At 38.7% G+C, this 26,025-nt stretch overlaps 1 protein-coding gene across 10 annotated transcripts in view; it reads left to right on the forward strand.

The window, feature by feature from the left end:
* pard3aa (par-3 family cell polarity regulator alpha, a) overlaps positions 1-26,025 on the forward strand; it is a 912,377-nt gene that overhangs the window by 514,910 nt on the left and 371,442 nt on the right. For all 10 annotated transcript variants that reach the window (XM_069914429.1, XM_069914431.1, XM_069914432.1 and 7 more), the window contains 4 exons: positions 4,711-4,796; positions 5,599-5,682; positions 16,419-16,544; positions 17,744-18,126. In XM_069914429.1, the coding sequence (XP_069770530.1) occupies positions 4,711-4,796; positions 5,599-5,682; positions 16,419-16,544; positions 17,744-18,126 (679 nt within the window). The remainder of the gene's footprint in view (positions 1-4,710; positions 4,797-5,598; positions 5,683-16,418; positions 16,545-17,743; positions 18,127-26,025) is intronic.

Below are 26,025 nucleotides of genomic sequence, written 5' to 3' on the forward strand. Positions count from 1 at the left end.
TGTCATACACATTGTACACAGTATAAATGCACCAGAATCCTTACTTGCTGTAGCTGAACAGGTACTTAAAAAAAAAAGACTGAAATGGTTTATATAATTTAGAGTATGGTTAAAAAGAGACAATTAAACTCAAAAAAGATAGGTAAAAATATTCATAGTTATCCCAGTGCTCAAAAAAAGTGACTTTGAAACTTTTGTGGCCTGTGATTAGCTGTCCATGGTTGGTGTACCAATAGGAGGTTCAAGAGTCTGATAGATGTTGAAAAGAAACTGTTTTTGAATCTCAAGGTGCTGGACTTCAGGTTTCTGTAGCTTCTGTCCAAAAGTAGCACTGAGAAGTTGTGTCCAGGGTGATGGGGTCCTTTATGATATTGGCATGTTGATATTCTGTGGTTATGATCCTGCAGCACACACTCAGTCCCTTTGCCTCACCATGTTCATCAATAATATCACAGTATATTTTTTTCCTTTTCATCTCACTAATTTAAAAAAAAATTTCAGTCGTTGGTACGAGAGCAGAAGAAACTAAAACGTGATGGCTTCTCAGGGAAGGGGCCCATAAACTTTGAACAGAGTCAGGGGGAATGGCTGGTTAAGAGTGATATGGGCCAAAAGCAAACAAATGGGAAAAGCTTGGGCAATTGGTGCCAAATTTTGAGGTGCTGAATTTCATGACATGTTCATGACAATAAATTCTAATTTTGATTCTGAACATCCCATTTTTGTACTGAATATCCCATTTCTGTGATGTTGGCGTATTGTGTGCATCATTGGTCCCCTACCTGCACGAAAGATATCAATAAGGTTGAAAGAGTTCAGAGAAAATTTACAAGGATGTTCCTGGGACTTGAGGAGTTGAGTGATTGGGAAAGATTGAACAGATTAGGACAGTAGGAATGAGAGATGATTTGATCGAGATGTCCAAAATTATGAGGTAAATGCATGCAGGCTTTATCCACTGAGGATGGGTGAGACAAGAACGAGTAGACATATGGGTTAAGGTTGAAAAGTGAAATGTTTAAGGGGAACATTATGGGGGAATCTTCTTCACAGAGGGCAGCGAGCTTCAGCAGAAGTGGTAGATGCAATTTCAATTTCAACACTTCATAGAGCTTTGGATAGGTATGTGGATGGGAAAGGTATGGAGGGTTCAGGTGGCCCCATGTGCCACCCATTTAATATACAACCCCCATATGTTTTGAAGGGTGGGAGGAAACCGGACCATCCGGAAGAAACCCATGCAGACATGGGGAGAACATACAAACTTCTTACAGACAGCAGCAGATTCGAACCTGGATCACTAGCGTTGTTGCAGCATTGTACTAACCACTACACTAATTGTGCTGCCCTTAGTGAGTTGAGCAGAAGAAAACTGCTTCTGGTTTCAAGGCAGTCAAAGGTTGCCATTGTTCTCCTCGTAGGTAATGCTATCAATTTAAACCTCTCTTTGTCTACTATTTGAAGAATTTGAAAGCACTAAACAAATATTTAAAAGCATAATGCAGTGGACTGGTGTGGAACAAGAAAACACCAGCATTCCATCCTAAAATCAGCTCATTAAAAAGAGTTCTTGCACACTAAACATGATAGCCATCTTCAAAGAATGTAGCTGCCTGATAAGAACTGCTATGCTTGACTGTGAGGGGATTTATCATATTAAATATAAGAGACAAGTCCAGACTTTTGCTGATTCCTTTTAAGCCTCATTTGTCAGCAACTCTGGAAAAGTCAAATGAACCCTTGCCTTCACCATCACTAACTCGATTGAGCCCAGATTCACCTCTACCATCATGTCCACATCAATACACTTCTGCTCACATTGCTCTCTGCCCTTTTGACATACATAGCTATCATTATGACCTGGTGAATAAATAACCTGAAATTACTAATTAATATTTTGTTATTTCATGCATATTTTTAAGTGTTTCGATTATTTTGACTGACTTTTTGAACTCTGGAATGCAATCTCAATTTTTATATTAAATACTTTCAATATTTGAGGCATTTTCTGCAAATGCATTCCTTTTGTAAATTGGGGAATAGCTGTTAAAGAATGTGAAGAATAAACTTAAAATATCCTTACCCTTTTGAGATTCAAATTCAAAATTGGTGCAATTGCAATATTTAAAAGGGATTAAAATAGGTACACCAATCCCTTTTTCTGGTATTTTCAGTGGCTTCATAAAATCCAGCTTTTCTCTTGTAGGTCCTATGTCTATAGAAACTGTGAGACCTGTTGAGTTTCTCCAGCCAATTTGTTATTATCTCTTGTAAATGTTAATTTTGTTTTGTGGCATCTAATTATGTTGAACAGAATTCCTTTGAAGCACATGGAATATTTCCTCATGTTCAATGTGCTTTGTAGTTGCACGTTATTTTGGCACTGACACATTCCCATGTTCTTGTTGAGCACAATCAACTCCACAGCATCAAGCATCATCACATCAGCCTCAATACATGGGAGCAAAGCTCTATTTGACATAGAGATTTTACAGGCATATGAGAATATACATTATAAAATATGCCAAAAATTCTCTGTGCTCAATCCATCGCTGCCTATAAGTGGGAGAAATAGTGATATCACTCACACTGACCTGCAGAATGAACCACGAGAAGGAAGTGGGCCCTTTCTTATGGTTATTGTCATTGTTTTTAAATTGAATTTTTTTTATATGGTCAGCTTTCTCAGCATGAAAAGTAATGAGAAGACTGCATGGACTGAAGCTTCAGCTGAGTTCCTACATTACCACTAACCTTTATGTCAATCTGTGAAATACTGTCAATGGCAGAGTTTGTGTCAGCACATAAATATTTAAGTGTTATGACACACGCATTATCAAAGTATGTCTGGCATGAACGAGTGACTAGCTCGGAGGCAGCCCTATCTTTCAGACATTGAGTGAAGACATTTGTTTAAATGTCTGATTTTTAACTTGGTGTACAGTGAAGGATCATGATCCTTTTTGTAATATTTGTTGAAAAACTTTAATAATGTACACCTCAGCATTTTATTCGGCCCCTTTTTTTTGAAGGTTTACATTTGTACAACTGATAAGGACCTCCAAAAGATTCTAAGTTGCTTGATTCTTTATGGAATAGAAATGAATGCTGGTATTCATAAAAGAAAATATCGTCACTCTGAATAGAGCTTTGGTGCTTTTATTCCTTTCTCTTTTCAGTTCACTGTCCTGATGTGTAACATTGAAGAAAAATGTTGCCGGTTCAGTTCAGAGCCTGAATGACAAAAGTTTTGTTCTTGTTCTTTAATAGCAAATTAGTATTTGTGGTTATATCCAGTTTAGTCTTAGCTTAAATATCCTCCTGCTTATTAAATATACTGCCTTTTGGTGTATGCATTGCTCAGAATCCATCTCTTTTCCTCATTGTGCTAATTAATGCCCAGGCTCTTGGGCAATGCCCAGTCTAAGCTTGCTGATCTCTAGAATTTGTTTAAAGATATTGCATCTCAGCTTTTAAAGGAATGCTAAAAATGCAGAGCATACAACAAACTTAAGTTATGCTGAATGCTTCCTTAAAAATATCAAATCAAATTAGCAGCATGAAATATTAAACTAATGCTTCTTTTATTAAAATATTAATAATTGTATAATCTGTGATTCTCAATGCCAAGACTTGATTTAACTAGCTTTTCTTGTCGGCCCCTTTCATCTTTATTCCTTGCAACTACTTCATGGTAGGGTGGCTTGATGTGGAGTTCTGCTGAATATTGCTATCAATTTCCCACTATCAAAGGTGGTCTAGCATTCCACCGGATCAATGCCAGGTAGGATGAGGCGTTATTTTGGCAATGCCAAAACATTTTATGTTTCATTAACTGAACTCACAGAGGATCATGTGCACTGGCATTGTCAAAATTAATGACCGTATGCCATTTAAAATAAATACTGTGTTTAGATATGGGGCCACAACTTGTTACAGGCAACTTGTCTGTAATTCTTTTGTTAAACAATGTAATTTTCAAGACTTGAATTGATTTGGAGAACTCTTTGTTTTTTTTTATTGATATTGACCAAATTTCAGTTCCTTTCACCAATAACTGTGCCGCCTTGTTCTGCTGTCTCAGTTTGCACAATTATCGGATGATTTAATTGGGGAAAAATTGTAGCAGTTGACATTGAATTGTTCATCTTAAGATGCTGGCAGTGGTTTGTCATTACTAGAGGGAATTTACTTGATGAAATGTAGTTCCATGTTTAAATGTCTTCCCAGGGCTGCGTGTTACCATAATTAAAGATGAACTGAAAGAGCAGCTTTGGACAATAGAATGAAAGGAGGAATTGTAAGATAACAATGATCTTTTATATTGGCCCTTATTCTTAACTCATAGTGGTAAGACACCCCAGAAATTTTCCTTATTTATTTCTAAGGATTGGGGTTGCACTGAAATCCTTTTAACAATAAAATATTCACGTGCTTGTATATTGTTTTAATTTCTGTGCTTTATATGGAGAAATAAAGCTTATTCTGTGGTGGTGTAAATTGGAAACTACAGAAGAAATAATGTTTTTCTTCTGTCAGCAAAGAGATTGGATCATATGTGAATACATGTAATATAACAGGAGATATTTTTACTCTCTCATGTGAAGCAAGACAAATTTCTCATTCACCTGGGTTATTTTTTGAGTATGATGTTCACTGTGTAGCTGATTATTATCGTTTTTGTGACTGTAATTTTTCTTTTCCTTCTAGGAAGATGAAGTTACGGAAGAAAACAAGACTGAGCCAGTTCTACGTGCTAATTCTGACCTTGAGCATGGACAGAATTTTTCGCTTGGGTATGCTCACATCTAAAACATGTTAATTACTGCATGTTTATTTTATTTACATGCTTGTATCCAACAAAGGTTCAGTTTATAATCATTATTGCAGAAGTAAGTAAGGTGTATTATAGGCCAGAGATGCTTGCTGAAGTAGCAGGAAGATGCATTGGTACAAATTTAAGTTTGTTGAATATTGGAAATTACATCAACATAGGAAGTACGCATTCTGAGTGAACAAGTTATATTTAGTGCATTATGTTTTTCAAAGATTTCTTTGTGCATTGAGCTCTGCTCAGATAAAACATTGCAATAAATTTTACACACTGTTTAAAAAAAAGCAAAATGCCCCAGAAAATCTTGAAGAAAAACACCATTATCTTTAAGACTATGTCAAATGAGGATGACTTTTTTCATCTGAATCGGTTCTCTTTTTTTTAACATTCAGATCTCCATAATAGAAAGCATAATTTCTCATTGTAATTGAGGTGATTGATACATCTAAACAAATTCAAGCAGATCAGCTGTTAATTACCAAATTATTCAAGGGGGAAAAAGTTCTCTCTGAAGCTTCAATTTGAAGAGGGTTGTGCTCACTGAAGTTTTCATGTTAATTTGGGTTGGTGTTGCCAGATAATTTTTGACATTGTGCTTTAATATTTATTTTATTGCTTTTATTATTTTTGCACATTGACCATCCTTTCATGTAACTTTATTCTTACCTGGTGTTCTCTGCATCAATAGCAAGGTACCAGTGTCTTTTTTTTATTTTTTATCGTTTACTTCACATTATGTTATTCCATTCACCATTGTCTCACAGTGACGTGCTAAAGCTGGTTGAAGTTTCCAATGATGGAGGACCTTTGGGAATCCATGTAGTGCCTTTCAGTTCCACAGGTGGAAGGTAAAGTGACACATTTTGCATGTTCTTTTTTTTGGCAATTGTTTTTATTTCAATTTAATCTGTGGTGTTTAATGAATAGAATAATTAAAATAAATGAAGCATTTGCCCTTCAGAAATGACAGTTGACTGCAATGCATTTTTTGGAGTAGTGGCATTTTACTTATGTTGTATTTTTGATGCTTTTATCAAAATTTAAGAAGTAAATTAGAAACAGGACAAAACAAACAGCAATAATGTCATTTCCTCTGACATTAAGATGGTTTTCCCTTAGCTTGGGTTTGTGAAGTGTCCTGCTGAACTAATAACAAGCACTGCAGCTTTAAATTTTATACTCTCATGAATTTATCAGTTTCCTTTTGCATGTCTGTGCTTTTTCTTGTGCTTTTAGGTCATGCATATTATTGTCATTCTAAATTCTATGTGACAGACTGTCTGCATCTGAACTGGCTTGAGAACATAGACATAGCAGAATGTATTTTTTTCCACTCAACCCACATGATTCGCTTTTAACAGCAGTCTCACTGAGCTTTGATCATAAGAGAAGCATTCATTAAAGCAGTCTTGAGGCAGAAGCATACACTTGGTAATGCATTTCAAGTATTAAAAAAATACAGAAATATTACCAAAAAAACCCATTCCGAATTGATTGAATAATGCCATAGTAAGATGGAGAGATGGTGTTGAAATCCACTAATGGGGCTTCTTGTGCTCTGAGTTTTGATGTTAGGTCTTTCTCAGCTCATGAATATCAAACAAGGCTTTAAAATCAAAATTGCAATTCATGCCAACTTTTATGTGTTCTTCTTCCCTACCCCCATCGCCATGTAAAATTTTGCAAAGACCACAGCTGGGAATATAATTTTCATAACAAGGGATCCTCTAACTCTGGAAGGCTTTGTTGAATAGAAAAAACCTTGTTTTGAAATTATTTTCTCAGAAAACCTTGAAAGTATTAAACCTTGAAGTACTTGATTTAGACAGCCACATCATCTGTTGTGCAACCTCATCTGCTGGATGAAATGGATTTGGTTGATGAATTTTCCAATTTGTTAAAATACATCTCTATTCCTTCACAACTGTTATCATAAATTTGCCTTTTTGTTGCATTAAAATTTGTTATTTGCATTTTAATAATGGCGAGAATTGCAAAATAATTTTTGTTCGTAATGCGCAAGAGTTTACTACAGCTTTTTTTTGACAACTTAAAACCTCTGCAGTTCTACAAAAGACTGATATCGTGTATGTACTGAATATTCAAATGGTGAATGCACTTCATCACCGGTGTGAACCTTGGAAAGGTCAGGAAGTGTTTGATTTCAAAAATGGAAGTATAATTGAGCTTCCCTTGAAATAGAAGTTGAGAAGTTTTTCATAGGCTTCTCTTTGGTCCTTGTTGGAGTGAATAAAATACGTCTCCAGAATTTGTAACAACAGTTTCCTCTTTAATGCAATGGTTAAAGGAGGGGAAAAAATGTCCTCCGTTGCTTCATCAGGGAAATCATGATAATGGAACAACAATTAGCAGAGATAAACTAAAGTGTTGAAAGAGGCAGGTTTCAACCATGACCTGAAGGGAGATAGAGCCCAAGCCCTTGAAGCCAAGGCTTTATGTTATGGAGCAAAATGGATCATTGAGCAATACTAACACCATTAGAAGTTTGTAAGTGTGAGGAGAGTAACTTGTTGGTTGGGGAGCACCGTAGACGAATGAGGCAGGGATGAGGGCAAGCAAGATTTGGTGTCTCAGTGATAGAGTTTGCTGGAAATGTGAAAGAGCATATCATGACGTCCAGACCAAAGACAGGAATAGTTCCTTCTTAAAATGTAAAACAAAAGGATTGATTAATTTCAGAGTTAAAAGTAGGCAAAGGCAATGTGATAAGATAAGCAAAATTATGTGATCTCATAAGTGTTATGTCACAGACGAGCAGCAATAGAAATTCAGCAAGACAATGCTATTTTTAAAACTCTCTTCAATCTGAGGCGCCTGCAAGCTCACACCAAGACACAAGAGAAACTTGTCCGTGAACTACTCTTCACAGACAATGCCGCTTTAGTTGCCCATTCAGAGCCAGCTCTTCAGCGCTTGATGTCCTGTTTTGCGGAAACTGCCAAAATGTTTGGCCTGGAAGTCAGCCTGAAGAAAACTGAGGTCCTCCATCAGCCAGCTCCCCACCATGACTACCAGCCCCCCCCACATCTCCATCGGGCACACAAAACTCAAAACGGTCAACCAGTTTACCTATCTCGGCTGCACCATTTCATCAGATGCAAGGATCGACAACGAGATAGACAACAGACTCGCCAAGGCAAATAGCGCCTTTGGAAGACTACACAAAAGAGTCTGGAAAAACAACCAAGTGAAAAACCTCACAAAGATAAGCGTATACAGAGCCGTTGTCGTACCCACACTCCTGTTCGGCTCCGAATCATGGGTCCTCTACTGGCATCACCTATGGCTCCTAGAACGCTTCCACCAGCATTGTCTCCGCTCCATCCTCAACATTCATTGGAGCGCCTTCATCCCTAACGTTGAAGTACTCGAGATGGCAGAGGCTGACAGCATCGAGTCCACGCTGCTGAAGATCCAGCTGCGCTGGGTGGGTCACGTCTCCAGAATGAAGGACCATCGCCTACCCAAGATCATGCTATATGGCGAGCTCTCCACTGGCCACCGTGACAGAGGTGCACCAAAGAAGAGGTACAAGGACTGCCTAAAGAAATCTCTTGGTGCCTGCCACATTGACCACCGCCAGTGGGCTGATATCGCCTCAAACCGTGCATCTTGGCGCCTCACAGTTCGGCGGGCAGCAACCTCCTTTGAAGAAGACCGCAGAGCCCACCTCACTGACAAAAGACAAAGGAGGAAAAACCCAACACCCAACCCCAACAAACCAATTTTCCCCTGCAACCGCTGCAACTGTGTCTGCCTGTCCCGCATCGGACTTGTCAGCCAAAACGAGCCTGCAGCTGACGTGGACATTTACCCCCTCCATAAATCTTCATCCGCGAAGCCAAGCCAAAGAAGGATATAATATCTTACTTAAATCTAAACTTAACCCCAACCATGTGCAAATATACCTGTGTGTGTATGGATTACCCAAACCATTACAGCTCAGGCACCATTCTACAAAGTCAGTTCCCAAAGTTTAGTCTTAGAAATCCTGTGATAAAACTTTTAAACTGATGTTCAGAAGTAATTATGAAGTGATTAGACTGTACAAAACTCACCAATCCTTGAGGAGTTGCTTCTAGAGAAATGTTCTTTCATATGAATGATTGTTGCAACTCCTCTCTTCCTTGCATGGGGGAAATGAAACGTGTGCCTTCCACGATGCTTCCAAACACCCAGGCAAGGGTCAATCAAAATGATCATTACAGTGGTCACAGTGGATTACTCTTTCCCCTTCCAAGGAGAAACAACAGAAGTGTCCATTTAACACAAAGACTTCACTTCAGTGCCTTTAGATAACTTGCTGATGATACTGAATTCTCTTTTTGTTTCAATGTCCCAAAAATATGACTCATAATCATATGAATTCTCTCTACCAGATGGCTTTCCTTGAGTAAACATCCACTGTTCTGGGTTCTTAGTTGAGAGCATTAACTCTGTATCTGGTTTTGACTCACTGGTGCCTCTGAGTCTGTAAAAATGTTGTTATGAAATCTGTGAGTGTTTTGTACCCTGAACCAACCCCCAAAAAGTAATGCTCACTAAAAAAAACTGAAACTTGCAGCAGGAACTTGTGGTTATATAGGTTCCTGTTGTTATGAACAATATACCAATATATTTTGGTGTATAAGTCGACTTGCATACAAGTCAACCCACCATTTTTCAGCTTCATTTTAAGATTTTTATGATATTGTCATATAAGTTAACCCCAATTTTATGGATGCCTGAGTTGGCCCATTGACCTGAGTATAAATTGACCCCCAAAGATAGTGATGCCTGAGATGGCCACTGACCGGTGAATACGTCAACTCCCAAAGATCGCGCGGATTGTTCTGCTGGGTCCATCAATACACAACTTATGACAAAATTATGAAGTGAGTTTTAAGTTGAAAGTGACAGAAATGGCCAAGAAAACCAACAACTGCGCTGCTGCAAGAAAATTTGATGTATATGAGAAGTTGATAAGAGATTGGAGGAAGAAAGAAGAGACTTAAAGAAAAATAGCAAAAAGGCAATGTTCATTGAGTAAAGGAATCACTCTTTGGCCAGAGTTGGAAAATCAAATTGCAGAATGGGTACGGGAACAGAGGTAAGATTGCTACATAGTCACCAGAAATAAAAGAAGAACATTTGCACTGCAGTGGGCCAAGTCGCACCCAGACGTCAGTGATGATTTGGAGGTTACAGGTGCAACTGTTTCATGCACAGGAAATATCTGGTATTATGACAAAAAGAAAAATTTCACAGAAACTACCAAAAGATCGTGACCATAAAGTTGTAAATTTTCACCAGTTTATTATACAGAACCGTTAGAAACACCTGTTTGAATTGGCAAATATTGGTCACATGAACGAACCCCCCATGAATTTTGACATGATACGCAATAGAACAGTGGAATGGAAAGGTGTTAAAACTGTGCAAACCAGAAGTACAGCCCATGAAAGGACTAGGTTTTACAGTGATGTTATTGTTGAAGTTAAGACCCATTGTAATCTTCAATTGCAAAATTTAAACTGAAAATGAAATTCCTTGCAAGTATTTTTGTACATTTTCATGAAAAAGGATGGATGAGTGAAAATGGTGTAAAAATTATGGATAGACTACGTGTGGAACAGGCAGCTAGGCAATTTACGCAAAGATCAGAGTTTGTGGTTCTGGGATATGTTTTTGTAGCCACTAACTCAGAAGACTAAAAGTTGATTAGCACTGCATAATACTAACATGGCAGTTATCCCGGTTGATTTGATGTCTATATGGCAACTTCTTGATGTCTGTGAGCAAACCATTCAAATGCTGTGAACATGAGGAATGGAATACATGGTTGTTGAGTGCTGATAAGTCATTTATAATAGATGGGGCAATGCGTGCTGGATCACTTGATGTGTTGAGTTACTTTGCACTCAAGGCATGGGACAAAGTGAAAGTAGAGACTGTGATTAAATTGTTTAATAAGTGCGGTGTCTCTTGTGCAATTGATGGCACGGAAGATAATTTATTGTGGGACACTGACGATGAAGCTGAAACCGCCTCATCAGATACAGACTGGGACCAGTATGATGACTGTTTGCTTCAGACAATGATAGCAAGAGTTATTTTGAAGGGTTCTAATTGTGTTGTTTTCAGTAAAAATCTCAATGAAAATCTGTCACAGTCAGATTTTTCAAGGGTTGAATTGTACACCAAATCTACTTTTCATGGGTTGACTTATACACTGAATTGTTTTTTTTTAATGGGTCGACTTGTTCACTGGATCAGTGTAGATTGAATTTTGAGCTGATTTTAAGATCACAAAAAGTACATCTAGCACATAAATCGACCCCCATTTTTAAAAAGAGATTTTTTTTGTGTTTCATGACTCAAATTGTACGCCAAATGGTAATTTGGTAATTTATCTTTGGATGGTGGTATTGGAAGGAGGGGATGTGATGTCATAGCTTTTGAATTTGTGGTGGGCCCAAAGATTTAAAAAAAACTGTCATAAATTAAACACAAAAATCTGGAGACTCTGAGTTGAAGTAAAAACACAATGCGAGAGAAACTCAGTGGTCAAACAGTGATTATAGCAAAGATAAAGATACATAAGTAAAACTGGACAAAATTTATTTGATTTAATCCTGTTTATTGACTGTGCTTTTGAGAATGTTAAGGAGATAGAAGGTACGTGATATAATGTGGAAAGGTAGATCTGGGCATTGAATCCAAACCAGCAGACAGCATGATGTAGAAGTGGTGGAGCAGCATAGGGTTATGCTGTTCGGGGATTTCAATTTCCTAATACCATCTGAGATTGTCAAAGCGTACTTGGTTTGGAGGGATATGCAGTTCTTAAAGTGCATCCAAGAATCAGTACAAAGAGGGAAGTAAATATACTAGATTTGATCATTGGGAATGCAGAAAGGCAAATGATTGAAGTATTAAGGAGAACATTTTAGAGATGGTGGCCAGGACTCTATAAGTTAGTTATGTAGTTAAAAAATGGAAATAAACAGTGCAAAAAATTAAACTCCTAAAATAGGGGAAGTCTGGTTTCAATATAGAACAGCAGGTTTAACTCAGATGAGAGTGAGATGTTGCATTTTGGTAAGTTAACCAGGGCAAGACGTGGACAATGAATGGTGGGGCCCTGAATAGTGTTGAAAAACAGAGATTTGAGGGTACAGAGACATTGTTCAGTGAGACACAGGCAGACAAAGTAGTGAAGAAGGCATTTGCCATGTTTCCCTTCATCAGACGTGGCATTGAGTACAAGAGTTCTAAAAGTTGGTGAGGCCATACCTGCAATATCGTGTACTTCTGGCTACCTGTCTTTGGGCAAGATGTCATTAAGCTGGTAAGGGTGTAGGAAAGATTCACAAGGATGTTAATGGTATTGGTGGGCTCGGGTCACAAGGGGAGGGTGGAGAGGCTGGGACATATGCACTCGGAATGTTGTACATAGAGGAATGAGCTGATAGAGGCAAATAAAACTGAGGGTCACAGATAAGCTAAATCAATCATAGTCTTTTTTCCCTAGGGTAATTGAATTTAGCATAGATTTAAGATAGAAACATAGAAGATAGGAGCAGGAGTAGGTCATTCGACGCTTTGAGCCTGCTCCGCCATTCAATGAGATCATGGCTGATCTTAAAGTTCAGTACCTCATCCCCGCCTTCTCTCCGTAACCTTTAATACCCTTATACTGATGAAATGGGAAAGATTTAAAAGGGATCTCAGAGGTAACATTTTCACGTAGGGGATGGTTGGTATGCCGGACAATTTGTTCCAAATGGGTAAGCAATTTCATTAGGAGGATTATCTGAGAGGATGTTTTATTTTCCTTTGGCTGGAACAGACTTTAGGATGCCTTGAGAGAGGTGTGCTATAAAGCGGGACATAGAGAAGATAAATAGTGAGAAACTTTTCCTCTTAGAAGGATGAAGTAACTTAATAGAGTTAAACAAGAGTATGAAAGGCATGCATAAGGTAGACAGCCATGACTGTTTCCCAGAATGGGAGTAGCAAACACCAGACGACATCTGTCCAAAGTGAAGTGAGGAAAATTTAGGGGAGACATCAGGGTTAAGTTTTTTTTTACACACAGAGTTGTGGGCACCCCTCAACCCTGAAGTTGTACCCTCCCCTACCATGAGAAACATCAATGCCATATCTACTCTGACCAGGTCCCTTATAGACCATTGGAGAACTGTGAGGAAATGAAATGTGAAATAATTCTTGATTTCATTCAAAGAGTGGAAATTGGTGAGGATGTTCTTACCAAGTTCAGTATTGGAAGAGATACATAAGAGCAATAAGACTTCTTAATCAGTGTCACCAACAACATCTTGCACAATAAAGTACAAAGCTTGTTGTTCAATACTTCTTATCAGTTTCTACAATATTGCCCATATTTTGTGATTTATTTCTGTGGCTTGGTATCTCATAATTCACTTCCTCTGGGTTATTTCAATTTTGATTCTTTTTTGAATGTTAAACAACTATTTAACTTTTTTTTCTCATTTTTGTCACTATGTTTGCATTATTAGAACAAACATCTGAGTTCAATTCTTAATTGCCTATTTATCGTCTACACCTCATTTGATGTAAATCAGCTCCACCACTCATCCCCCCCCAATGAAAATACAACTCCTCGACGCAGCTAACCTTGAAAGCTACATTTTTCCCCATAATTCAGATATCCAAACTATTGGTCCTTGTAATCAGTTCTGTTTATGCTCTTGATGTGTGTATCAGAATAAATTCCTCGTGTTATTTTTCCACAAGCCCCCATTCTTTTTCTGCAGATTCATGGCACACCTGAATATGTGCCATTGACGGTATAATTATGAAGGCTCTTTAGTTGCATATTCTAAGGTCTGTCTTTCAGTTGTAAATGCAAGTCTTCTTTTGACTTGGGGTATAGAAGTTTGCATATCACTATCTTGAGCATAGAACCCTATCTGATTAAAGAATTCTTCAGCTAATTTAATTAAAAATAGTATTTCATCATTTATTTGTCAATTCAAAATTTTGACTACATTAAAATTTTATTCCTTTATATAACACAGTAATTGCACTCTATTTATTTATTAATACAAATATTAAGTTATTTATGTTCACTTTGACAAATATATATCGCAGAAATTGTATATTTTTATTTTGGAAGATGCTTGTTTAATTTGACAAGTAATGAAACTGGAGCACATGTACCAAGCAGGTGCACTCATCAAGTGCCTGAACTCATCATGGCCAGCCAGCCAGCCCTGGAGAACTTCATGTGTATGACTATGGCAGTTTCACCTGCATTTCTACAGAATTACAACTCTTGAAATTGCATTTGACAGCCAGAATTGATAGCCATGAGGTACTGAGGTGGATTAAACTGGTAGTGATGTGTACAAATGCAGTGTTGCATCCAGCTGTGAGAATCATCCTAAATATTGCTACAATCTCAGCTTGCAATCATTCACTGCAGTGCTCCTATCACATATAGTACTATTTACTTCATGTCATCATTTATGAAGATGAAGTGGAATCTCTTTACTATGGATAGGCAGTTAATTTATGTGATTCGTGCTTTTTAGCCCTTGCTGTCTACCTCGGGCAATTCTAATCCTTACTTAAAAAAATGTTTCAATTTCCTGGCACTAACTGCTGACAGCAGAAACAATTTGTGTGAATTGTTAAAAGTGACTTGATATAGTTTCCACTAATTAAGCTGTAATGCTAGCTGCCTGCTGCATACATTTAAAGTAATTTTACAAGATAGCAAAGATCAGTTGAATTTAGGGCTCAGACTTTGAACTTTCTTGCTCAGTGGAATCTTCAGAACTATTCGGTAAGAAGCTGCTCTATGTTAGTTTTTCCTATTTTTACAGAATCACAAATAATTATAGCAAGGACAGTCCAGCAGCTTTTTACTTTTGGATGCACAACCAGCTTCCTTTGCATCCAGAATATCCCTGATAGTGCAGCTTGAAATGACAAATCTCTAGTTTCCAGGACAGTTTCTTTCCTGCAGTTATCAGTTTCTTTAATGCAGCACTGACTGGTCAAAGATGGTGCTCTTGTCCTGTTTTAACTCTACCTTCCACTGAAACCTGCATTTTGTCTTGTTACATTCTACCCTGCACTTTTAGACTTTGACCCTGAACCTTGCACTTTTTTTTTATTGTCGTATTACTTGTGGCATTTAATTATGAGTTGGCTTGCCTAGATGATACACTGGATCTCAGTGGACGTGACAATAAATTCAATTCAAAAAATACAATTGAATTCTATATGGACAGAAAATATATCCCTTCTTAATTTTGATTCCATTGCCAATCACTTTCATTCACTGACACCTGGTCTTTGATTCTTTGCAAATGGATACAGCTTCTCTCTACCTCTTCGAAAGATTTTGTGCAGATATTCCTTGTATATTTACTGCTTGCATGGAGAATAATTAATTATAGTCGATAAATTGCTCTAAAATATTATTCTTTTTATCATCCAAAATTACATTTAAATGCAAAAATTAATGGAATAAATAGTACATTTATTGTGAGGAATTGATTTAGGAATACATTTAGTACTTGTTTGATTTCCTCTCCACGCTTAAGTTAATGTGACACGAAAGGGGAGAGGACAGTGCAATTTTTTGTCCATGCTGAAAACTGATGTCTCAAGTTTGGAAATAAAACGAATTAGTAAAGTAGCTCATTATTCAGATGCAACATCTTGTGTTCAGGATTTTTCCGATACCTTTGCAACCCATGAATTACACAAGTTAAAAGTGAAAGAAATGAAATATTGATCCAGTTGATCCACTTTCATGGGTGTTTAAAGAAGGAATATTATTTGAACATCTGGAGAAGTAGCCTTAATCTTCTCACAATGCTCTTAGATCTTTTATCACCACCTGTGCAAGCAGATGTGATCTCCATTTAATTAAAATCAACACCTCCAACAACACAGTATACCGAAATACTATTTTGATGTACAGCTGAAGTTGTGTGCTGTGGGCTTGGCTTTTGACTTGATTGAATACTCTTGCATTTCATTAGCTGTGCACAAAGTCATTCTTCACTGGGCATAAACTACACATTCTGCTGTCCTGTGCTTTTAGATTTATTTTTGTGTGATTGGAAATACTGAGAATTTTTAACCCATTTGGTTTGAAAATCTTAAATTTGAGTAAGCTGTAGCAATACTTATCTGCAGCTCTATAGAACAAACAGAACAAGCTATGTTTAACTTAAGGCAGTGTTTCTGCAAAAAAAAACAGTTATATTGCCACTTTAATGTAGTATTAGCATTTAAAATTTTTAAATTTAGACATGCAGTACGGTAACAGGCCATTTCGGCCCAGGAACCTGTGCCACCCGATTGATCTACACCACTTCTGTGAATTGCACTTATCATCAAGTGAGATGAGGTTTGTGTAACATTGGAATGCTCAAACATTTTATTGATGTAACATAAATTTCAAAGGGCACACAATGTAAATGTAGATATGTTGCCATAACGGGGAAGAATTTTACGTTGTATTCCATGTGTTGTACATTTAAATGTTAAATGAAGATCTGTGTTCATTTTCTTGCAGAACCCTGGGGTTATTAGTGAAACGTCTGGAGAAAGGTGGTAAAGCTGAGCGGGAAAAGCTGTTCAATGAGAATGATTGCATTGTCAAAATAAATGGTGGCGATTTGCGAAATACACGATTTGAACAGTACGTATCCCCATAGTGCATTATATAAGTTTAATTCTGATGACAAGATAGTTCCATACATCTCCAATTATCTGAAATAGATGGGGCAGGGAATTTGTTAGATAAATGTTTTTATTCGGAGAACTGGTCACTTTTTAAAAACAGCCCAGTAGCAAGAGCAGATCACTTGTTTTAATGTTTAAATAACAGCAAGCAACAAGGGAAAGCCTTTTAAGCAGTAAAGTAATGTTTAATTCTCACCAAAAATAATGCTGGCCACAACCGATCACTGACATGTCCAAACTGCCGGTCCCTGACGTGAACCCACTGCTGCCGCTGATCTCCGGCCCAACAGAACACTCTCTGGTTAGTTGGCAGGCTCCTGCCTCCCCGGTCACTTGAACTCTCGACCCCATCGCCCAACTCTGAATCCTCCCTTAGGTCTTCTGCACACGCAAGCCAGGGAGTCCGGTGTGTGCGTGCGCGGTAGTAGGCTGAAGGGGCAATTCGGTGTTGGTGTTGGGAGCTCCGCAATGCCGAGGAGGGAGGGGTGAGGGAGAGGAGGCGATGGAGTGAATGCCACTAAGCCTGAGGTCCAGCTTCTGCCCGGGAGGCCGTTCTCCTCGATGACGCTGGGCCATGGGTTTCTCTGACCGCTTGCGGCTGGGAGACAGTGGCCCGCAGTTTGAAAGGGAGAGTTGGAGATAAAAGTCAATAGAGGAAGGTAAAGAAGAAATGGAAAGAGAGAAGAGGGGTGGGAGTTTCCTGAAACGAGGATAATTGTAATTCTAATTTCTTGTCAAATGAATTTTTTTCCAATCTGTGAGGTCTGAAAATAATTTTGGATAAATGAGGATTTCTGATATCCTCAGTTATCCAAAAAATTCCTAAAAATTTGGATGAACGAGGATTTTGGAGAATCCGATTTCAGATAATCGGAGTTGTACTGTTCTTGAAGTAATTGCACCTGCATTTTGTTTTTCAATTTCATCTTATTTTTTAAAAAAATGTGCATTAATTAGTGCCTATCTGCTAATCTCTCAATGTACTTGCGTATTAAATGTCATTGACGTAAATAAGAGTTCAGTCATTTTAATCTTGAGTGAATTGGTACATTTACATAAAACACTTTCCATGCTATACAAGTTGTAATTATATTAATAACCTCTAAGAAGACTGACAGCCTTAATTTGCTGATTTTTCTTCTTTCCTAACTCCAGAGCGCAACATATGTTTCGCCAAGCCATGCGTTCACATGTTATTTGGTTCCAAGTGGTCCCTGCAGCAAATAAAGAGCAGTATGAACAAGTTCCTTTTGGTGATAAAAGTACCAGCTATTCCAATCAAATCAATGTAGATACTCAGGGCAATGATCGAAAGAGTGCTATTAATGCAAATCTTGATGAAACACCCCAGAGGTTGTCTCGACCAAGTATTGAGGCAGATCCGACGGCTTCTTACTCTCACCTACCTCACAATCAGACTTCAATGTTGAAACCTCCATCCGGTCAGAACCTAACTCCCCAAAGAATGATCTCCACACCTACCACAAGCTTCAGCACCAAAAAAGTTGGGAAGAAACTCAATATTCAGTTGAAAAAAGGTAAGAAAGTGAATGATAGATACTGTAGAGCTGTACTGCTTATAATCAAAGTACTGCAAAGTTTTCCTTTGAATAAATTAAAAAATACTTAGAAATTTTGTGATTGTTAACAGTTAAATTACACACTGTGAAGCTGACAAGAATCAATTCAAATGCATTAAAGGTGCAATGAATGAACAGCTTTGTTTCAGACTGATTCACGACAGGTCGATACAATTTGTAATGCTGGCATTTTTTTCAAACGTCTAATTCCCCTTAATTCTGAGGGCAAATAACTCAATCATATTGGATTTGCAGTCACATAAAGCCCAGCTCAGGAAAGAGCAGTAGACTTCCTTCCCTGAAGCACATCAGTGGTCCAGGTGCCTTCACCTGAGATATAGGGTTTTATAACTTGAGGATGCCAAGATGTGCCAGGAATGTTTTTGGATCTTGTTTGAAACAGAAGGATAGGAAAAATTAAGTAATTGCCCTTGGTTCTCCACTTGCTGGTAGTGTGATGCAGCCCACATGGTATGATGTTTTTTGTTATTAAGACTCTAATCTTTTGATTTGATGTGACACTCAACATTGTACAAAGCAACTTTCAGCAAAATAATTTTGACCGTGGTTTGTATGTTGTCTTGATTCAATGAATAGCAGCTGTGAGTGTCTACAGAGAGCTCACTTTCAGTAAGAAAGTGCTTTTATCAGTTTAAAATGCTAAAGTGTTCCAAGATGTTTCATTGGGTTGATTGTAATGCTGGAAGTGAAGTAAAATACAGCAGAATTGACCACATGTAGAAAGATGAGAATCATGTCAAAATGGAACATGAAACTCCATGAGACGAGTGGAGAATAACAAGGAGGGTTGGTGATGGGAAGTGGAGAGTTGGGGTCAGGTCTCCATACAAAGGATATTGGTGGCTGACCTGCTTTTATTTTTATTTAAAATTTTTCCATAGGTGTATTTAATAAACTTATAAATAAATATTGATTGAATTTAAAATTACACCGATTACTTTCTGGTTTTACCTCACCTTTGCCCTCCTCTCCTTCCCTTCTTTTACTCTCCTCTCACTCAGAAATTATGTTAAGAGAAAAATATAAGTAATATTTAGTTATATAAAATATAGAAAAGAAAGAAAAATAGTTTCTGCATTGCATAAAGGGTCAGTTTGCACACTGGGATCCAGAAGTACACTTTTACATATTTTCCCCTAAACTTTGCATATTTGTAAAAAGGTAAGATATTTATTTATTTCTTAAATTGTATGTAATTTTCTCCAAAGGAATACAACTTTGAATTTCCGCCTTCCATCTTGCTATCAATCTGATTTCCAAGTCACTGCACTACACTTCCTTTACTGCGAATGCTATTTTTATAAATTTCACTTGATAAAATTTTAATTTTAACTTGGGTCTTGTTCCTTTTATACTTCCCAATAAAAATATGACTGGATTTTGTGGAAATACGGTAGCAGTAATTTGATTTAAAAAAAATCCTGTCCACCCAGAAAGACCAAGTAGAATGTAAAATAGTTCCTATTTCTTCACTACATCTGAAACATTTATCTGATAAATCTGATTTCATTTTATTTAATTTTTGCAATGTTAAATAACTGAAGCAGATAATTATATTTGTCATAGAATCTCGACAAAGATCTGACCACCTTTTCTCATCAATTGTAATATTTGGATCTGCCTCCCATTTCTGTCTAGATTTATGGACTCCCTGATTAATAGTGCCTGCTTGTAATAAAAGGTACACGACAGAGATAAATCTCTTAGTATTACCTTTCCTGATGGAATTCCAACTCATTACAAGCCAGTAAAAAACATTGTTGGACATAACTTTTCCCGCAAATATCCTTTCAGTTGAAGATAACAAAAAAGAGTATTCCAGGATATTCCATATTTACTTCTTAATTGTTGAAATGACATCAATTGACCTTGTTCATAACAATCTTTTATATTTTTAATGCCATTATGAAACCAAATATTAAAAAATTGTTTATCTTTAGTAAAAGGTATAAGATTATTTTGAATCAAAAGTGTCTTATGTGATATACCGTAGTCACACACTACTCAAAGTAAAGACACACATGAGTCAGGTATACTCTGGTTTATTGGGGCTGAAGCCCAACTTTTATACCGTTTGTGTTCCCTCTGTTTGCCACCATTTGTTGACATCACCGCCCGCATAACAATAGTGGGTTTCCCGCATGCGGGTACATTCTTACAATACCTTCTTTCCTGCACGCTGTCCCTATCTGTTGGCTGTACAGCAGGGCCAGCACCATGTTGGAGATGCTGGCCCCTAACTGTCTTAGTTGCCAGTTCGCTTGCTGGGACCAGTGCTGCTGCGCGGTCTGCTGGCTCTTTGGATGCGCTCGCCGCCCGGAGCACTGGCCCAATTGCCGCTGTGGTACGCTGCTGCATGACCCCACCCAGAACTGGTGGAATTGTCTTTGGTGCCGGAAGGCAGTGTCTCAGTAGGCTTTGGTGGCCTGCCTCTCTTGAGTCTTAACTGGGCGAACCGGATCCAGGTGTGCTGGTTTTAACCTGTCGGTAGTGAAGACCTCTGTCTTGCCTCCGACCTCCAGCTCAAACGTGGTGCCATTGTTGTGTATGACCCAGAATGGACCCTCATATGGCCTCTTAAGCCTGCAAATGAAAAAAAATATTCACAGTCCTGTAGGTCTTTGGATATGTTGGTCCTCACTTGTCTGTGCCTGGTCAGTGGAGTCAGGGCCACATTGCCGACTCATTCCTATAGCCTGCGGAAGAATGCTGCTGTGTCTGGAGGTGGTGCAAATTCCCCAGAGACCATCTGTAGATGAGGTTGGTGAAAACGTTGTTGAAGTTCTCCTTGGGCGCTGTGCGGATCCCCAGCTAGATTTCTGTAGTCTGGCCATGAGTGCGGATTTGAGGTGCCTGTGGAAGCACTCCACCAGCCCATTTGATTGTGGGTGATAGGCTCTCATGTGGTGTAGTTGAGTGCGCCACAGGCTGGCGAGGTCGGACCATAAGCTGGAGGTGAATTGGGCCCCTCTGTCCAATGTAATGTGGGAGGGTATGCCAAACCGTGCCACCCAGGAGGTCACGGAGGTGTCTGCCATCTGGACTACTTCTGGCCACCTGGTGAAATGGTCAATCATTGTGAACAGGTAGCAGATCCCCTGGGATACTGGTAGGGGGTTCCACAATGTCTACGTGGATGTGGTCAAACCTTCGCTCTGTGGGCTTGAAATGCTGTGGTGGGATCTTGGTATGCTGCTGTACCTTGGCTGTTTGGCACTGCGTACATGCCTTCGCCCACCCACTGACCTGTTTCCGGAGACCATGCCACACATATTTGCTCGCCACCAGTCAGACCATGGTCCTGATGGACGGGTGAGCTAGCCCGTGGATGGAATCAAAAACCTGTCATCTCCAATCCGCTGGGAAGATAGGTCTGGCCTGTCTGGTGGCCACGTTTCCTAAGAGAGTGGTGTTACCTGTACTGACACAGGTGTCCTGGAGTTGCAGTCCAAAATGGCTGTCCTGTACTGGGGCATCTCCGTGTCATCTTGCTGCACCTTTGATAGTGCCATGAAATTTGCCCCTCATGATGATGGCATTGGTGGGAGAATACTAGTAAAGAAATAAATAGGGGAAGAGGATTGCTCTTTAGAATTGGAAAAGACACACTGGCCGAGGCCTCCTTTTGTTCCATAAGATTGAGTTCTAGTTTATTATCTTATGTGCCAAGATTTTACATTAAAAAAAAACAATTTTCTCGATATAGCATGGGAGAAGGCCCATCCGGATCATGAAACAATTATATCCATTTAACCAACCATCCCTGTACATTTTGGAGTGTGGGAAGAAAACAGAGTGGCTGGAGAAATCCCACACGTGCCACTGGGAGAAACATTCAGATTTCTTATAGACAACATTGGTTCAAACACATGGAAATAGTGGAGGCTCTGGCAGTGATTTTTCAAATGTCATTAGAGACGGGTATAGTGCCGGAGGATTGGCATGTTGCGCATGTGGTTCCTTTGTTTTAAAAGGGTTCAAGGAGCAAGCCTAGCAATTATCGGCCTGTAAGTTTGATGTCTGTGTTAGGTAAATTGATGGAAAGCGTTCTTAGAGATAGTTTATATAAGTATATGGAGGGACAGGGTCTGATCAGGGATACTCAACACGGATTTGTGCGTGGAAGGTCTTGTTTGACCAATCTTGTTGAATGTTTTGAACAGGTGACTAGGAATGTTGATGAGGGTGGAGCAGTGGATGTTGTCTAAATGAACTTCAATAAGGGCTTCGATAAGGTTCCGCATGGGAGGTTAGTTAGGAAGGCTAAATCCTTGGGTATTAATTTGGAGATAGTCAAATGGATTCAACAGTGGAAGGAAGGTGCCAGAGAGTAGTAGTAGATAATTGTTTGTCAGGATGGAGGCCAGTGACAAGCGGTGTACCTCAGGGTTCGATATTGGGATCATTGCAGTTTGTCATATATATTAATAATCTGGAGGATGGGGCATTAAATTGGATTAGTAAATATGCAGATGATACTAAAATAGGGGGAATTGTGGATGATGAGGGTTTTCAAAGATTGCAGAGGGATTTAAACTGCTGAGAGGAGTGGGCAGAAAGATGACAGATGGAGTTTAATGCTGATAAGTGTGAGGTGCTTCATTTTGGAAAGAATAATCAAAGCAAGATATATGTGGCAAATGGGAGGGCATTGAAGAATGCAGTGGAGCAGAAACATCTAGGAATAACGGTACATTGTTCCCTGAAGGTAGAAGCGCATGTGGATAGGGTGGTGAAGAAGGCCTTTAGTATGCTTGCCTATATAAATCAGTGCATAGAATATAGGAGTTGGGAAGTAATAATGAAACTGTACAAGGCATTGGTGAGGCCAAATTTAGAGCACTGTGTGCAGTTTATAGGAAGGATATTAACAAGATAGAGAGAGTACAGAGAAGATTTACAAAAATGTTGCCTGGGTTTCAGCATCTGGAATACAAGGAAAGATTGAGCAAATTAGGTCTTTATTCCTGGAATGTAGAAGGCTGAGAGGGGATCTGATAGAGCTGTTTAAGATAATGAGAGGGATTGATAGAGTTGATGTGGAAAGGCTTTTCCCATTGAGAGTAGGAGAGATGGATACAAGAAGTCATGGGTTGAGAGTTGACGGACAAAGGTTTAGGAGTAACATGAGGGGGATCTTCTTTACTCAGAGAGTGGTTACTGTGTGGAATGGGCTTCCGGGAAAGGTAGTGGAGGCACGGTCAATTTTGTCATTTAAGAAAGAGTTGGGTAAGTATATGGATAGAAGGGGGATGGAGGGATATGTGCAGAGTGCTGGTAAGTGGGATTAGAGGAGGATACTTGGATCATTGAGGACTAGAAGGGCCATATTGGCCTGCTTCCTTGCTGTAATTGTTATATGCTATTGGTGTTTTGCCTTGCAGTGATAGAGGTTGTTCTGTGGGCAGACCAGTTAGAAATCTCAAACTGGCTGTTAAAAAGTAATTACCGTGTGCTCACAGAAAGGTCACTCCTGGGGTTTGTTTATCTAAGACAACATCTTGACCAAGGAGAAGAATTCCTGTTGTTTACTGAAGAAGGTTGGGGTTTTGCAAGTGAGAGAGTCACATGGGCTTTTTGGCAGTTGGAGAGAGAGAGAGAGAGAGAGAGAGAGAGAGAGAGAGAGAGAGAGAGAGAGAAGTTAACAAGCTCTCCCAGCTAGTGTGTGGCACACTGAAAGCAGCTGAACAGTGCAAGCCAGGAAGCTGGTTGAAACTGATGAAAAGTTCCAGAGTGGCAGATGGCTGGAAGTGCTATCTGTCTGATGTTTCTCTTGGAATAAGAGAAACAAAAGGAACTCTGTAGTGGCCTGAAAGAAAGAGGTTACCATCTGGAAAACCCTGATGGGGAAAGTTTCATCAGCGAGACATTGAGGTGACTAATGGTGGTACCTCAGTTGTGGAAATCCTGGAACAACAAGTCTCTCTCCAAACCCTACAAGAACCTTCCTAAGCGGTAAACATTTACCTTTCGAGCACTAAAGCCTTGTGAACTTTATACATGTTAAATTCTGTGCACAGTATAAGAATTGCCTGCAACCAGAGAACTTGGAAGAAGAAGAAGTGAGATTGAACTGTGAACCAAAGAACTTTAATTAAATTTACACACACATTACATAATGTGCGCTTAGAATTAGAAGGAGGTTAATTTGGATTAGTTAAGTATAGAGGTAAGTTAAAGTTTGATTCTATTTTTGTGTTTAAAGTTGATTAAAAACAACTTTTATTTTAAAAACTACTTGTCTTGGTAAATGTCTATTGCTGCTGGGTTTTGGGGTCCTTTGGGCCTGTAACAAAAGATAGAATTGAAATAGTCAATAAAATGAAGAAACAGTGAAGGAGAAAGTTGTTTTAAGCTGGATTGAATACCATAAATTAGTTTTTAAAGGCTATTTTCCAAATATTCAGATTCAGATTTATTGTCTGAGTACATCTTTTTCCTGTGGGCCAGGCAGAATTGCCACTAATTGGTAGTGCAAAAAAATTAAAAAAAAAAATCTGTACACAGTGTAAGCATGTAAACAAATAAAATAAGTCAACAGATAGCGAATATAAATAAACTGTGCAAAATAGAAAGAACAAAAAGAAAATCAATGAAGTGCACAAGTAAGAGTCCTTAAATGAATCCCTGATTGAGTTTGTTATTGAAGAGTCTGATGGTAGAGGGGTAGCAGCTATTCCTGAACCTGGTGGTGTGAATTTTGTGACACCTATACCTCTTTCCTGATAGCAGCAGCGAGAATGGAGCATGTGCTGGGTTGTGTGGGTCTTTGATGATTGCTGCTGCTCTCTGACGGCAGTGTTCCCTGTATATGTACTCAATAGTGGGGAAGGTTTTGCCTGTGATGTCCTGGGCTATGTCCACTACCTTTTGTAGGGATTTATGCTCAGGGATAGTGATTTGAGTAGGGGAATTCACTCTGGTGGAAGATTCAAATGAGAAGTAGTTGGAGGTGAGTTGCACAAAGATGTCCATGAAAATGACATATTGGCCAAATTTTTGGTTACTCAGCAGATCAAATATTCATGGAGAGAGAACCAGAGGATATGCTAGTCGAGCGATCTTTCATCAGAACAGGGAGAAGCTATGAATGCAACAAGTTTCAAGTTACAGAGAAAGGAAAGGTTGACTGGGGTGAAGAAAAAGGGAAGCTCTATAGTAAAGTGAACCTGAGAAGGGATTAATTATCACACCTGGTGGTGATGTTATCAGCTGAAAGACCATGGTAAATGTGAGTGAAATAATAAAAGGTGTTTCTGTCAGAGGTTTGAGTAGGTGGATACAAGTGAAATCTGCAATCATAGAGCAGGTGTGAAAACAAAAGCAAAATGCTGGTAATGTGGGCAGAAAAAAGACTGAAATAGTTGATTACCTGAAACAGTTGAATTCAGTTTTGAATTCTGAAGATTATCCACTGTTCATTTGAAAGAAATGCTTTTTCTTAAACTTGCATTGTGCCACTTTTGGAACAATGTAGGAGGCAAGAGTTGGGAGACATTGTAATAGTAAAATAACTTGAAATTATGGAGTGGGGTGCAGTAAATTAGAAATGGTATTACTGTAAACTACAACCAGCTAACATTGAAAGATTATCAACAGAGTTTGCGAGTGCAAATGTCTATAAGGCAGAAAAGTCCAACAGGAAAATTGTTTTGTCTGTGGACATTATGAAGGTTTAAGATTGAATTTGATCAAAAATAAATGCTTCTCATGCAGTAAGCTTGAGGATTGGGAATATTTTAAAATTCTGCTATTCTAAAAGTGAAGTGATCAGGAAAAGGAAGAATGAAAGAAAGCTGATGCAAAATATTGAATTATTTATTGTCACTTGTGAAG

This window comes from Narcine bancroftii, chromosome 1, assembly GCF_036971445.1.
Source record: "Narcine bancroftii isolate sNarBan1 chromosome 1, sNarBan1.hap1, whole genome shotgun sequence".
Lineage (NCBI taxonomy): Eukaryota > Metazoa > Chordata > Chondrichthyes > Torpediniformes > Narcinidae > Narcine > Narcine bancroftii.